This window comes from Corvus moneduloides, chromosome 5 (assembly GCF_009650955.1).
Source record: "Corvus moneduloides isolate bCorMon1 chromosome 5, bCorMon1.pri, whole genome shotgun sequence".
Lineage (NCBI taxonomy): Eukaryota > Metazoa > Chordata > Aves > Passeriformes > Corvidae > Corvus > Corvus moneduloides.
Genome location: NC_045480.1, coordinates 46,749,325 through 46,765,381, shown reverse-complemented (window position 1 = coordinate 46,765,381; position 16,057 = coordinate 46,749,325). Strand labels below are relative to the sequence as shown.

At 38.0% G+C, this 16,057-nt stretch overlaps 1 protein-coding gene across 1 annotated transcript in view; it reads left to right on the top strand.

The window, feature by feature from the left end:
• Positions 1-16,057, top strand: part of TNKS (tankyrase) — a 135,418-nt gene that overhangs the window by 91,430 nt on the left and 27,931 nt on the right. Inside the window, 6 exon segments of the mRNA XM_032107995.1 lie at positions 1,042-1,136; positions 4,098-4,164; positions 4,608-4,794; positions 6,779-6,900; positions 9,375-9,466; positions 9,556-9,634. Coding sequence (XP_031963886.1) covers positions 1,042-1,136; positions 4,098-4,164; positions 4,608-4,794; positions 6,779-6,900; positions 9,375-9,466; positions 9,556-9,634 — 642 coding nt within the window.

Genomic DNA, 16,057 nt, shown 5'->3' with positions numbered 1-16,057 from the left:
GTATGATACACAGGACACTTGGTAGTTGCCAAAGTGATTACTCTTTCTGAAATAAAGTTGCAAAGTGTTGAGATTTCAGTGAAATACAATGCAGACTACTCCCAAGTTATGGACGTATTAAATATGTGTTCCTGGAAATACATACTGTATATGGATATATAGTGCTTGCTGCTGTTTATCATGGATGAGACCATTTGTTGTTATTTTTTTGGTTTTTAACTTCTTGATAATAGTGAAATGTGACATCTCCCCGTGTAATACTGTATAATGATGTTTCAAGACAGTAAATCTGTACGTGGCATAATATTGTGAGATATGTAAGTTTTCCCATGTTTGAAGCTGCTTTATGTGTGGGGTTTTACTGTAAGAAAATTGTATCATTTGGTTGCATGCCGCAAAATAAATTGCAACAAAGATTGCTTTAAAGTCCTTTGCTTCTCAGCTTTGGGAAGGAGGAAACAGCATCATCCATTTGTGTAAGAAAGCAGTTCCTTCAGGCTGAGACAGCGCACAAAATTTGTTTCGTAATAAAAAGCTTTTAAAAATAAACTAAAAGGGGAATTACTGTTGTCAACTCAAAAGCTTTCAGTTAAAATTCATATGAGTTAGCCATGGAGAAAGGTGTTATTATTCTGTTATTATGCAGTAAGGTGCATTACTGCTGAAGACCTGTATTTTTCAGGAAACTGCAATCTGCATACAATTTGCTCTTTGTTTTACCACAGCACAGTACAGAACACATATGGATACTTTCTTGGTGCAGAGACGGTGATGATGACAACAGCGATGATGATTTTTAAAATGAGCTTTAAATTAAGAGGCTGTTATTGCCTTAGGGGTGTCTGTATTCTTGCCCACGTTAAGGTTTGACAACAGGAGGGGCCTGCATGTGCTGTGTATTTGTTAATTTGGCTAATCACAGAAGGGTACTGTAACTTATCTTGATGCAATGTGTAAGAGAAACTAAAGTGTTTCAATGGCAGGAAGTGCAGGACTTAAAATTGATGTGGCTCCCATTCTTTATCTTCTTTTGTTTTGCAGTCCACTCCTTTACACCTAGCAGCTGGCTACAACAGAGTTCGGATAGTCCAGCTTCTGCTTCAGCATGGTGCAGATGTACATGCAAAGGACAAAGGGTATGTAAAATTAATTGATTTAGTACCTGTTTGCAGCAGTGGTTTTGTATTAGTCAAGATAACGAATTATTTCTTTGGTTCATGTTGCAGCATAATCTCAAACAGTTGTCTAAGAACGCGATACTTGCTTCCAAAATCTGAGTGTGCTTCAGATTAGTTGTGATTGTACTTGTTTCAAATCTTCTTTTACACCTTTAAATTTTTTTCCAAACTCTGTTCTTTACTTCCGTTCACCGACTACCCTTTGAAATTATGGACTAACAGCATTACTTTTGGAAAGGGGATGGGGAGAAGATACAAGGGCTTAGTGAAAGATGTGCATTGAAAAACCTATCTGTGGTCTCATTATCCTATTTCACATATATGAATGCAATTCCACGTACCATCAGTAATGCTCATGTGCTCACAGCTAGTGGTCCTTGTACATCTATTTCCATTGAAGCTGACAGCAAAAATCAAGATACAGTAGAGGCTAAACTACTCTATTTTTGCATTAAAGATGGTAATTATGTAAGATATCAGAAAAGTGCACAGCAGTCACAAGTCTGAAATGATACATGCTGTGCGTTGTTCTCAGCCATACATTTCTGATCTCTAAGATGATGATTTTCATGCTGGCTGGATAGGAAGGCTTAGTCCTAACATTGTAGAAATTGGGCCCCTAGTTAAAGGCATACGTTTTGTATTCAGAGTCCATAGAAGTAAGATATGTGTGTGTTTTGTCTCCAGCAGCAAATTTGAGGCTCTTCCTGTATTTTTATTTTCTGCTGAGTCCAGCCTGGTGTTAAAAGAGATTTTTAAATTAACTTCTTAGCATCTTTTCTTTTTTTCCTTTCTCTCCAAAACAGTCCTAAGTGTACTTAAACTCTTAAAGTTTGACTAATTGTAGCTCTTTCATCTGTCCATTTACCCCAATGGCTTTTTTAAACAGTATTGTTCTGAAATGCATAATGACATGCAAGTCAAAAAATGAAAAATACACCCAAAACCCCCCTCCAAAAGCCCCCCAAAACCAAACACACCACAAAAAAACCCCCACCTAAACAGAAAACACAACGAAATACTTCCCCCCCACCCAAAAACCCATAAAAAATAAACCATGAAAATCCTACAATAAAGCTCCATATAATACCTATTTAGGTAGATCCAGCATTATTAAGCATGTTGAAGGTATTTTACACCTTTCCAAAATTTCAGCATCAGTTGGTAGAAAATTCCAATGTAGATGCTGTAATGAAGTTTGAACCATTTGCTAGGAGTGTGTGAAAAGTAGTTCAGTTGAACTTGAACTGGGGGCTGGAGCAGGAGGGGAAGGAAAGCAAACAAAGAAAGGAAAACCTTTCAATACATACTCTGTACTGAACTTTAAAACAACTCAAACATATTTAGAAACATCTAACATCCTAGTAAGCTCCCACTTTTTTTTAGTGGCATCACACATTTAGAATCAGTGTGGTGTTTTGTTTTACCTCGCTGTTTCTTATTTATACATAACTTATAAGTAAATAGGCTATAAATAACTGTCACTTTTCATTTAAGGAGCTAAATTAGGCTACATTGATTTTATAGAACTCTTATGTTTTCTTCAATAGAGTCAATTTAGAGAAAGTGCTTAGGAACTGTGTTGTGTTTTCAAAATGGTCACCACTTCTAGTTACTCCCAAAGAGAAGCCCAGCTGAGGAAGCAGCTCTTTCTCCAGTGGTCTTTCCTTTCCCCTACGGCTGTTGTGCTGCAGGAGGGAATGGGAGGGGATGCTGCAGAAATGGCCAGGTGCATTGCTGCAGCAGTTGTCTTTGCTGACAGGCCTTGAAGCCCTCAGTCCTCTGAGACGACCATCATTTTGGAAGGGGGCAGTCTTTTTGAGTGCTCTGTGGAATGGATGGTCTCTCTCTGTCTCACACATGCACCTATAAGTTGTAATTAAGAAAAGTAATGATGGAAAAAACAGTCTGAAAAATGTCTCCCAAACAAATTTCCTGTGACAAGTGTGTTGCTGCTTCTGGGAGCATCCACCTTAAAATTAAGTTGACTTAATTGCTGTCTACTACTTGCTGTCCTAATTCTCTGGAGTTGATTTTGCAGTCCTGGGAATTACCCCCTATATTTTTCATAGGTGTTGGGGGGTTAATTATGGTTTTCACGTATTATGTGTACTGATTTGTTGAGCCATAACTAGCCTGTCTTGCTTGGTTTGAATTGAACTCCTTTTGTCCTCTGCTGTAATTGCCCATCTTGCATCTCCTTTCCAGTGCATGACTTTTATTACATCTTGTGCTTATGACTAAATCCCTGCTATTTACTTTGCTTGTGTCATTTTTAAGTATGGCCTGCAGTAATATAGCTCTACGAAAATTACAGGGGCTCTCTTACAAGTATCTTGAACAGTTAAATAGGTTGTACTGTAAAAAATGGAGGAAAATCAGGTCATTTCACAGTCTAGAGCAGCAATCTGAGTCTGCTTTCTATGGATATTTGTACATCTTCATAAAATACCCAGGAGTTACTTTAGTGTTATCTGGGGAGTTTTGCCTTTCACACAGGATTTTAAACAGGCGTTCCTATTTAGGCAGAAGCAGAACACTGTTGCGGAAATTGAATGTGGAATGGGACTTCTCCCCCTCCTTATAGCTTCAAGAAAGATCACGTCAAAACCAGTTAATGGTAGTCCTAATGGTACATTAAATATCTGTGGCCTGTTAAGGCAAAAAAAAAACCCACAACAAAAAAACCCTTCAAAATCCAGGCAACAAAACCCCACGTTTTGATGCCACTCTTAAGTAATGTGTTGTTTGGGGAAGTGAGATTTTCCCATTAGTTTGTAAATCCTAATTTTTAACTATTTAACTATTTAAATATTTTAACTTTAATTTGATCTTTTCATCTCAGTAGGGAGAAAATCGTTCCTCCTTTAAAAATGCTACTTTAAAAAGATTTGTCATTTGCCTTCTTCTTCCATGCAGTGGTCTTGTGCCTCTTCATAATGCATGTTCTTATGGACACTATGAGGTTACAGAGCTGCTGCTTAAGGTAAGCAAAAGGATGGGAAGTAATTACTGTTGATTTACATGTGTTAGATGAGGTATGAACTGTTTATATCAGAGTTGAAAAGTAAGATTTTTTTTTTTTTCCTACTAGTAACAGGTTTTAAGCATCATGTTGTAATTTCAGAAGCCTGCAACTTTAGGTCTTTGTTGAAACAGTATATGTATTTTTTCCTTACCTAATTTCTTTGGACTGATAGAGTTTAATTTGAATCTTTCTGTTCAAAAATTAGCTTGCACAGAAATTCCAGATTTTTTTTTGAGGATTCAACAGTATTTTTGTGTATACTGGTATTTTTAATTAAATTTTTTTGTGTATGTATTCATGAGTGATTTGAACCAATTTTTGTAATAAAATGAAAGTTTGGGAGCTTTTTAGTGGTTGAAGATGATTTCTTACTAATCCAGTGTTTTTTTTTGCTTTGCTAGCATGGTGCCTGTGTGAATGCTATGGACCTCTGGCAGTTCACCCCGTTGCACGAGGCTGCTTCCAAGAACCGTGTGGAGGTCTGCTCCCTCCTGCTGAGCCACGGCGCCGATCCCACCTTGGTCAACTGCCACGGCAAGAGTGCGGTTGACATGGCTCCAACGCCTGAGCTCCGGGAGAGACTGACCTGTAAGTGTTTCCAGACTGAAAGCACTTGGTGGTGGGTGTGAAGGGATGCTTTCCTTCCAGGCCACCTTCCTCGAGCTTCAGAAGTGGATGCAAAGCAGCAGAGTAGCTGCAGCTGTGCTGCACGCTTTGAAGTGCGCAGGTACCTCTGATACATCGTTTGTGATATTGCCTGGTTTTCTGAAGTTTAAAATTATTAAGGCACTGCTGAATCCACGACTTCGGGGTTCCTTTATGTTTAAAGTTCAGTCACACAGGAGCCTCTATACTGAGGCTCTGTATTGCATTTAGACACTTACAGAAGGTAGGTAGCTTCAGTGTGCAACCTTGGAGATGGAAATTCCATCACCTTCTTTTGTAGTCTTTGCAATCCTTATGCTGTTTACAAACCAGTATTTCAACTCTAATTTTAGTTTGTATGCGTTTGCTTTCCCTCTTTCAGGGATTTGTTTCCTCACTCTTACAAAACATAAAAGATAATTAAATGAGACATATATGGAAACAGAGCATTGTGATGTTACAGAAAAGTTCTTGAGAATTAGATTCTCAATTATAAATAAGTTTTTGGTTTTGTCTCTCATCTTTCCAGTACAGCAGAAGCCCCCAGACACTAGTAATGTGGTCGTGCACTACTCACAATCACAGCTAGTCAGGTTTTAGTCTGTCAGTATCCTTTGCAGGGGAAGATGGTGAGATCATGTGCAGCAGAAAACTTTGGTCTAGGAGAAAAGAGGAGGGCATTAGTATCTTTTAGGTACTTCTCTACTCTGAGTTCTGGGCTAAAGCTTCTGGCTCTGAGGAAGGTTAATTTAGCATTTATTTAAATTAACAAGCAAAAAAAAAATCAATTTAAACTTTGGTTTATTTCTGTATTTAGAGTTCCTCAACAGCAATGAGGGAAGATTCATGTCCGTTACTATCCACTGAAATTTGTAAACAAATGTAAGCGTTATGTCAAATTTGACAGGATCTTGACAGGATAGCTTGTATTTGCATCCCAAAATATCATGGTTTTTATGTTCTTGAGTTGTTTGGTCTTATTCTTTGGGAATAAAGCTACATTATATTTGTTATGTCAAGATTTATTTGCACTTGTGCTTTGAGTAATGCTTTGCTTTACAAAGAAATTTAAACCAGACATTAAAACAAAGGTGGGAGAAGAAATCTTAGGATTTCAAGCTTGCTTATGAAAGAAAAATATTTATGTTTTTATTGAAACTGAGGTGTTTTTTTCTAGTTTCCAGGGTCAGATGTAATTTTTGCTAACCTACCTTTCGTCTGTACATTTTAAGAGAAGCACTTCTTCAAATTCAAAGTTACTTAAAACTAAAATGGACTCGTTGCTGAGCTAAACAAGATCTGGAAGTAACAAAATTAGCTATCTGTACTTGGAAAGATACACCTGCTGTGAAAACTTGTTTCATTTTTGTAGCAGACTGTCTTCAAATGCTTAGCTAGTTAGCTTTCTTTAAGACCCATAGTTTAATATTTTATATTTAAATTTTATATAGGTATTATTGTTGTTTTTGTTATTATTGTTATTATTTATAATTTTTAGAAATTATATATATACTTAGGCTTTACGGTGAATTGTTTGTCATGCAAATACAATAAGGTCTTTGACAAGCAACTGTAATGCTTTGTTTTCTTAAGAATATCTCATAGCATTGTGCTCATTTGGACACAGGTGTTTGGACACAGGTGTGGGCAATGTAGAGATCACATATGCATTTAATGTCAAGTGGGTGGACAATAAAAGAGGGAAAAGCTATAAGGATTTAACTCAAGGAATCACTTCCCCTCCTGTTTAGCATGTCCCTTTGGTTTCAGCAAAGCATCTTGTGTTCTGTGTCCCAGGTCAGCTGCCGTGCAATGACATGCAGAAGCACTCCTCTTTCCTCTAAACTGAGTATAGCTGTCTTTCTGCAATAACATTTGTAAATGTGACATCTTGCTGAATATTAAATGTGTCTTTTTCCTCTAACAGATGAATTCAAAGGACACTCTCTACTGCAAGCAGCCAGAGAGGCAGACCTAGCCAAAGTGAAAAAGACACTTGCTTTGGAGATCATTAATTTTAAACAGCCACAGTCGCATGAGACTGCACTGGTGAGATTATACAGTCAATCCATTTGTTTCATGATAAATGTGCTGCTAGCCTGGAGTCAACGAGTTTTATTTCTACACTATGAAAATACATTCATCATCTGAGATTGAGGATTTGCCATTGAACACTTTCTGTACTAAAATAAAATCACCATTATAGAAAAAACACCATATAATTTATTTTATCACTTTTTTCCTTCCTTCTGGTAAATTACAGAAGCTCTTCAGCCACTCTTCACCTTTTCATTTTTCACTTCCCCTGCATTTTTTCCCATAAACCTCTTTTTTTGTTAGTTGGTTGCTGTGGTTTTTATGGGGTTAAATTTTATTTCTGTAGCCCAGTTTCCTTGCTGTTTTATGTGAACAAACTTGGATTACAAATTTTCTTCATAGGATACATAAAATTGTGGTGAAAATAGGTGTATATCACAGAGTCTTACAGGTTTGGAATAGTACTGACAATACCATGTTAGCTATAGAAACAGGGTTTTATTGAGATTTTCGTGGCATTATCCTGCTCTTATTTCGTTGTTTGAAGAAGCAGTGGAAGCAAAGAACACAGCCAGAATCCCAGATGTAGTGAAGACTTTGAAGCTGAGACTGATGGTATTATTAAAACCACCATAGTTATGATACTTTTTTCCAATGGAACATTTTCTTCCCAGTGGTAGGTCTCAGCTGCAGGCATGCAACTGCATATTTAGAGTTAGGAACATTGTGATTGTGATCAGAACACTGCATGTTGGGTACCAAGCATCTATATGCTCTGTTTCCTCTGTGGAGGACTCAGCATCCTAGGCTGAAGTTAGAAGCAAGATAGAGAAGAGAGGTTTATAGGCTGAATGTGAAGACCGTTTGAAATTTGGGATGATGTTATCCTTTTCTTTCTGAGTATATCAGCTGCTGCTATGTGGCGTCTCTTCAGCTGTGTAATGATCAGTTCATAGTCCTGTGATATTCTTTGCTCTTTTCCGCCTGCTGATTCTGCAGAGACAGCTGGACCAAATGGGATATTTTAGCGCTATTAATGTATTTGGTTCACTGTTCACTAAGTGCTTGACTGTGATTTTTCAATTTTTGGCTGCCATACGTGAGATTTTCAAATCGTCTCCAGTCCAAGTGGAAGGACTTAGCTTCCAGGATGGGAGTTATGTGTAATCCGACTGATCCATTCCTGCCCTAAGCTTGATAACATTTACCATGGGCCACTGGGTCTCTGCTTTATTAGCCAAAAGGCCAAAGCAAGCACCTGACATAGTGCTTTTTTAGTGTTGCTTTGAGGTTTGGCGATACTTCAGCATTTGTGTGTTTTAGAGCTTGTTTATCATACTGGCAGGAAATACAGACAGGATATTATCTGCAAAGCCTTAAAAATGCTGCCATTCTTCAGAGCAAAAGTCGATCTTAATATTTACTTACAACCCTTGCCTTTGCAAAATTTGGATGTGCCCTGCTGACTAACAGCAGAGTGGAAGCTTGAGTGAAAGTTACTTCATAATGAAGGCTGAAACTGGGCAAAAGATGGTATTTGTACTAGTGCTACCTATTAGCCTTGGGTTTGGGGTATGTAATTGTAAAGGCTATTGTTTTGCTATTGGAAAGTTAGAGAACTCTTCCAGGAGACTATCTACCTTTTATGGGTTACTGGTTTAAAATGTGGGTAAACATATAAACAGAAGTATCCGAAAGTTTCTCCTATTTCTCATAGTGTGCTATCTTGAGATATCCGAACTTGAAATAAGCATTTCTGGACTGATTCTAAAGCTGGGTATTCAATCTTATCTGGAACCATGCTGGTAATTCCAGGCTTCAGGAATGCATCGAAAGGGCCACTGTTGAGAAACCAGCAGATGCCAGCCACATTTAGGAGAATAGTTACGCTTAAAAAGGGGCTGTGTGGTCCCACAAGGGCAGGCATGAGCATTGAGAAGCCCCGTGTGAAGGGTGTATCTTTCTCCTAGCATGGGAAAAAAGATACTCTGAGAGAAATGTACTGCCCGTTTGCTGATTACATGATCTGTAGTTGGGTGCATGACACAAATGCCCATTAACAAGGTCAGTACACACTGGAACAGAAGAAGGAACAAAGCGATATTCAACTCCTGTCAATCTGACAGTTGCAGCAGAATTCTTACAGACCCCTTTGGAGACCCTCTTTAAAAAGTTAGGCACTTTCAAACTCTTTGTCTTACCCTCCTTCATGCATTGTGTCAGCTTTGTCCTGATAGCTGGTTAGTGTAGTTGGGACCATACTGCTTTTTTCCTAAGTGACAAATAGCTTTAAAATGAAAGTTGTTTTTGTGAGTAGAATAATTTAGCATTGATCACTAACCTGTATTTTGTGTTCAGTATGATGAATTGTTTGTAAATTTTGTGGTCTGATTTTAGCAGAATAATTAAGAGATGAAGTAATGTGTCTTTAAAGTCCTTTATCATCTGTGTAGTTGAAATATGCTTTATATTTACTTTTTTTGCAGCACTGTGCTGTGGCTGCTGTGCATCCGAAGAGGAAGCAAGTTACAGAACTATTGCTCAGGAAAGGAGCAAATGTAAATGAGAAAAACAAAGAGTAGGTTTCTGAAATTTTTAAATTTTCCAAAAGCCTCTGTCATACTAGGAATGTAAAACTAATGCATCACTTTTTCCCCCCCCCCCTAGTTTCATGACACCGTTACATGTTGCAGCTGAAAAAGCTCATAATGATGTCATGGAAGTTCTGCATAAACATGGAGCAAAGGTAAATATACTTACATGTATTTTATTTAATACAAAAGGCAAGAAGAATGCCTTTATGTACCATGGAAGTTTTTATGATAGTTATTGTTTTTCATTCTGTATGCCTTTTGCTGCTTGTGTTAACACTGAAGTGTGTTTTATCTGAAATAAGTACAGGATCTTCAAGAACCCCATTTGAAAGCTGCTTCTCTCCGAGTAACTAAATACAGGCTTTAGGAGTCCAGCTTACTCATTTTTAATGAATATTGATACTAATTTCTAATAAATGCGGTTATCTAGGTGCTTTGTGTTGCTTTATCTTGTTGGCTTGAAAAAAATGGCTGAGGGTACTGACACTGAGTTTAGTATTCAAATGCTGAGTATTCCTTAGCCCTTGCTTGCTTCTTAATCTCTTGGTCAGATTGTTCTGCCATGCCCTTTATCTATTGATAGGTGCTGACCTAAGTAATTTGTGAGCTTGTGGTGAAGCTTGCTTAGAAACACATTGTTCAGCAAGTTATTAAAGGCAGAGGAAGGTATAACTAACTTTATTTAGAATGTGGTTTAACTATCTTTCAGAAGTGTTTCTGAATGATCTTTCTACAAGTTTTAGCAGCAAACTTAACATTCATGGTAGCGATATACATTGCTACTTAATTTTCTCAGAAACTCTTCTTGATGGATACTTTCTTTACATTGGCTAAAATATTAAAGATCTCCTTATTTTTGCATTGAGTGGGGCTCAGATTACTCTTTTTGAGTCTTCCTCTTCGTTCAGGGAGCTAGAAATGAAGAAAGCATTGTTACCTGTTATATTATGTTATTGCCTGTAATAACGATCAAGTGTCACTCTTGCCATGATAGGAGGTATGAGCAATGTAGTTGTATGCATAGTTAAGTGTTTTTAGTTTGAAACTATTAATTTTAATTTATGAGCCTGTATGAGAGCTTACTGCCAGATTTCTGATTCACTTCCACAGTACTTTAATGGCATAATAAAATAGCTTAACAACAATACCACGGCGGAGTTTATCGTATTTGAGAGTCCTCCTGCAGTGGTGACTACCAGGTTTTTTCCAAGGGGGAAAGCAGGGCCAAAGGTCTTGGTTATAGTCATTAAAAATATTCATTATTATTTTCCCAGATTCACTCTTAGTAGCATACCTATGCACTGAAAGTAAAAAAAAATTCATTTTGTCATAGGAGTAGATACCTCATAACTTTTATGGATCTACTTTTGCACAGGAATTCAGTACTGATGGTATTTGGTTAGGCACTGAACAGGACATGCTGGAGTTTCAAATGCACTGATACCAAAGCACTGCCTGCTTTGAAATACAAGGAGTGTCTGTGTGCTGCTGCTGTACTCTCGGTATTTAAATTAGAGCTCCCTTGAAAATCTAGCTCATTTGTGGTCAAGTAAAGAGTAAGCTCAAAGATGACATCCTTACTAGAATGGACCCATTTTGTTTTTGTCAGTAGCATGTTCTGATGATAGCTTGTAACTCTTTTACATCCTGAAGCAGGGGTTCCTAAATCATAATCCATGAGTCACTTGTGGGCTAATGGTGGTAAGTGGTCCACAGTTATCTACAGAACGACGCTGAGTGGTGTGTTCTGTTGTTTATTCCATCGGCAGTATGTAAATAGACGTACATAGTGATCACTAAACCTCATTCTTCATTCATATCCCATATCCTATGTTATTCTGAGGATAGGCCATTCACATTTATGATCTAGCAAAGCACTTAAGTGCATGGCAGGAGACCAATCAAAGTTAATATTAAGTACACATTTCCATACTGCAGTGGATCAGTGTCCAAAGTTTCTTAGCTGTAAAACAGTAAATAATGCAACCATAATTTTTAATGAGAGGTAGATCACTAAGGCTTTATGAGGCACTTTGAAGTTCCCAGATGGGATATGCTCAAGAGTATTAATTAGTTAACTAGGCATATTAAATCACTCTAAAATGTTTGTCTTGCTTATATGTTATCATTTGACCTCTTGCTCATGCTTTGACTGTAGGCATTCGGTTCATCAGATACTCTTGACATTGGTATCTCTTTGTTTTTGATTGTTGTGACATGGCAGCTTTCATTCCTGAAGCGTGATACAGGTTTTGATGTTTTTCTTTTGTTGTATTTTTGGAAGTTTTTCCATCGTGTTTTCTCTTTTTGTATCTTGAATTTTAGTTCCTGTGTAAGATGTAATCAGATATACTAAGCTCTTTGATTGTGTCTGGTTCTATTCTTTACAAGAGAGGGTTCTTGTGAGCTGGCGAATCTAGTCCCCCTTCAATAGCAGCCTCACAGTGAAGATCTGTTTGTTCTTTGAGCTGCACCCTCCTGCTTTTTAAATACCTCTCTTCTTATTTGATGCTTCCTTCACCACCTTCGCTGAGGTATTGGCAGTGAACAAACTGATTCTTCTTAGCCTTTGTTTTGGTAGGCTAAAAGCCTCAAATACGTGATCTTCCTTCATAAGGGAACGTTGCCTTTTCCCATTCATCCTTATAATCCCTTCTCTTTACTAGCACCAGAGGAAATCTTGGAGTTCAGGCAACAAGAATAGAATTCATTCCCCCACTGCCTTCCATGATGGTACTTCCTCTGTTGTGAGTTCCTGACTGATGCATACTGGGATCATATTTACCTTTTTAATAGATATGAGACAGTAGTACTCAGATCCTTCCTGTAATCTTGCAGTGCTCAGAGAATCTTGATTTTGCTAACATTTTGTATTTGTGCCCTTCAGCACAATTCTCCTGTGCCGAGATCATTAATGCAAATAGTAAAACAAAATTATCCCGCAACCAGCCACCAAGCAGCCTTCCCCTTTTCAAAATGTTCAATTCTTCAACCAATCTCTATTTTTTCAAAAGAAAATAAAATAAAAACTTCCCACTCTGATCTCGTATAAAATGCTCACTGAAGTGTGTATGGATGACACCTACCATGTAGGGTTTTTTTCACTTTGCAGCCATTTCTTCTGTCAAAGGAGAGGTACTGTTAAAGTCAGCTTTAATCTCCCTTCTGGAAACCACGAGTGATTACTGAGAGAGTAGCAATTTGAAAAAGATGCATAATTAGGGCTTCAAAGAAAGTAGAACTTTCTTCTTCTGAAATTCCATTACAAAAGGCAGACAACTGATCCACAAAATAACCAGCAACAATAGCATTAGGAGACAAGGTCATATAAAGTTCTGTAGGTTGAAAATAATTTGTGATTGTTTTAGCATTTTATAGGAAATTCTTCTGTTTTCATCAGGAGCAGCTGTGTCAGACAGCAAAAGTGAGCTACAGTGAAGTATGTATGTGTAGCAATTTCTTGTTCTATGAAAAGGCTAGGGAATTTGGGATGAACAAGAGATGGTTTGTGGTCTTGGAGCTGGATTCAGTTATCCATAATGTTATCACTGTGTAAATTTGCTACTTGAAGTATGTTAGATGATAATGAACAGTGAAGGACTGCTTGAATAACATGTGCTTGATTGAGACTTATTTTACAGAAAGAACATCTGAGAACGTCAATCTCTCCTCTGTGGTGCCCAGTGACAGGACTCAGGGGAATGGCCTGAAGCTGTGTCAGGGGAGGTTTAGGTTGGATATCAGGAAGAGGTTTTTCACCTGGAGAGTGGCTGGGCATTGGAATAGGCTCCCTGGGAAGTGGTCACAGCTCCAAGCCTGACAGTTCAAGAAGCTCTTGGACAACACTCTGAGGCACGTGGTGTGACTCTTGGGGTGTCCTGTGCAGACAGGACCCATCAATGATCCTGATGGGTCCCTTCCAACTCAGGATATTCTGTGATTTGTATTGGCAAGAATTAACCTATTGGCAAGCAATTAACCATAGATTGCTTATTTTGATGTGTCTTGCTGGCCCTTACTGATAGCACAGACTAGGTTCTTAATCTGAACTATGAAGAAGTCCTTGTGCACATCAGTTGCACATCAATGTGTTATGTCTAAGCAACACACATTCCATGGAAGGTGTTTTCATTAGCTTGGTACTTGAGTTTGCAGAAGTTGACTGTCAATTTAAGGAACAGGTGAGAAACCTGGGATTTCTTAGAATTTTCTTCAAGAATGTTGATCATAAATATTTGTGGTTTTAAATGCCAGTTTTTCCTTGTTTGCCTGCCTTACAGTGTGAGACAGCATTTCACACCACTCCTTATTTGATGTTGAATATTCTCAAAGTACCGTATGAAAAATAAAAGCAGAGCATCTTCAAGGAATCCTCAAACATAAACAATTTTTATTAGACCCATGATCAAATCTTCAAATGCCATGATTTTATCTTTGAAGATGATCAAAATCTTTAGTATAAAAAATAATTCAAAGGTGATGAACTAGTGAAAAAGTGAGTTTCATCCTGGTTTTTTGTATTTCTAGATCGTTGAATATTTCATATGACTAAGTTCTTGTCCGATTTTACAGGCACATGGGAAATTAGTGTGTTCAGAAAGACATTCAGCTTTTTAGCAGTGCAGAAGTAAAGGACTAGAGTATTTTCTGAACTGGAAGGATTGTTGGAAAGAAAGACCTGCAAGCGTGCAAGTTCACTGGTATCTTGGGCAAATGCAGAGATGTCATGAATGCTCTTTAATTGTGATATGCCTCTAAAGAATACTGTTGAAGCTATTCTTCTGCAAGAGAAAATGAACCTTGGTAAGGTCATGTCAGAGAGATAGTGTCCCTCTTTTGATGGTAGCAGAAACTACTTCATTCTGCTCTGCTGGGAGGATCTTGCTTTATGCATCTTTGCATAATAGAGTTATTTCCGTGCATTAGAGTAGCATGTTGGCAGCCTTTCATGATCATGGATTTGCAAATGTTCACCATCTATCTAGACCCACCCAACAAGCTAAAATGTTTTTGAATAACCTTGTTGTGTAACACATTCACTTCCAACGTTTCAGGCAGAGGTATGATTTTCTCAGGAAACTGTCAGAATTGAAAAATTAAATTACCTTTCAGAAATGCAGCAGATTTTAGACTATGAGGGTTAACAACATAACGAACTGTGTGATCTGTTGGGATTGAGTGGTTCAACTTTTCTCACTGCTTAGACATCCAAACATCCTGACCTTAATTGTAAGCTTTTATGCAGAAGAGGTAATTGTGTAACATCTGACTGGATCCTATAGGAGCTTTCAGAGTGAAACTGGCCCTTTTTTCTCTGTTTTTTTCAGCTGACTGAGCTTGAAATTGTCACCAGTGCTTCTTCACTCCTATCCTGTTTCTTGTTTGGCAACAAGACACAAGACATACTGCAAGCTTGTCTTCAGAATTAATGCAGGAGAGCAGTTAGAACACTTGCATTGCAGGGCAGGATACTGTGATACAGGACTGCTGGCAGAGCACAAGTTTCACATGTGGTTTTTAGAATGTACATATTTTAGAAAGATGTCACAGAGAAAATCGCAGTGCTTGGAAGCTGTTGCTTTTTGTGCTGCTGTTCGTATTGTCAAGGAGTAGGAGGATATATAGGGCATTTGATCTTGATAGAAAGCCAGTATGATTATGAAGTCTTGCAAAAAATGCTTCCTGAACAGATCTGAGCTGTTGAGCTGTTGAGCTGCCACAAGTGCCAGGCAGCCAAAGGGAGCATTGCTGTAACTGTGTACACTGCTCCAAGGGAGCAGCAGTGAGGGAAGGGGAAATCTCAGTAGTGTCTGATGATACGTGACCGTTTCCGTTTCTCTGCTGTGTCTGTTCAGGATGGGGAAAAGGCAATTAAAGGAGACAGAAGAAAGAAAAGAAGGAAGTCTGCATTGGGAAGTACTGTATAGGAGAGTATCTTTCTCTGAAAACCCTTATTTAAAAACTCTTTTCAGTTGATAACTATATTCTGCTTTTACGTTGCATTTTGAGCAATGTAAATTGGAATGACTGCTTTCATGCTAAAAGGTGAAGAAATTGGATCCAGAGCCAGTGTGCTGTGGAATAAAAGCTGTCAAACCTGTTGTTTTTAACTCCTTGCAGAAAGCTTGGCTGTAAGATAGTTCAGAGCTACAGGCTTCTAATTTCAGACTGCTTATCAAGCAGTCCAAATTTATATTTATCTTTTTTTAATAAGTGCAGCTGGAACAACCTGGCTACTCAGTGCACAAGTAAGGCAGTACACCTTGCATATTTCACATTTTGTCAAACAGAGTTTAGACTTTAGCTTTGAATTTGAAAGGGCACTTGTTTTTGGACTTGATACTGAACATTGTTTAACCCAGGCATATGTCTCAACCAGGTCTGATTTTTGTAAGACTTTAATCTCAGTTTTGTATTTCCATTTGTAGTGCTTAAGTTGATTTTCATTTGGAAGTAAGTCCTCTTGCTTTAATCCTTAGTGGAGTACATTCTTTGGTTGGTTTTCGAGAAGTGGTGCATTATTGGTGAGAGAAGATCTGCCCCAAAGTGAACATACTCCCACTGAAATTGCCCTG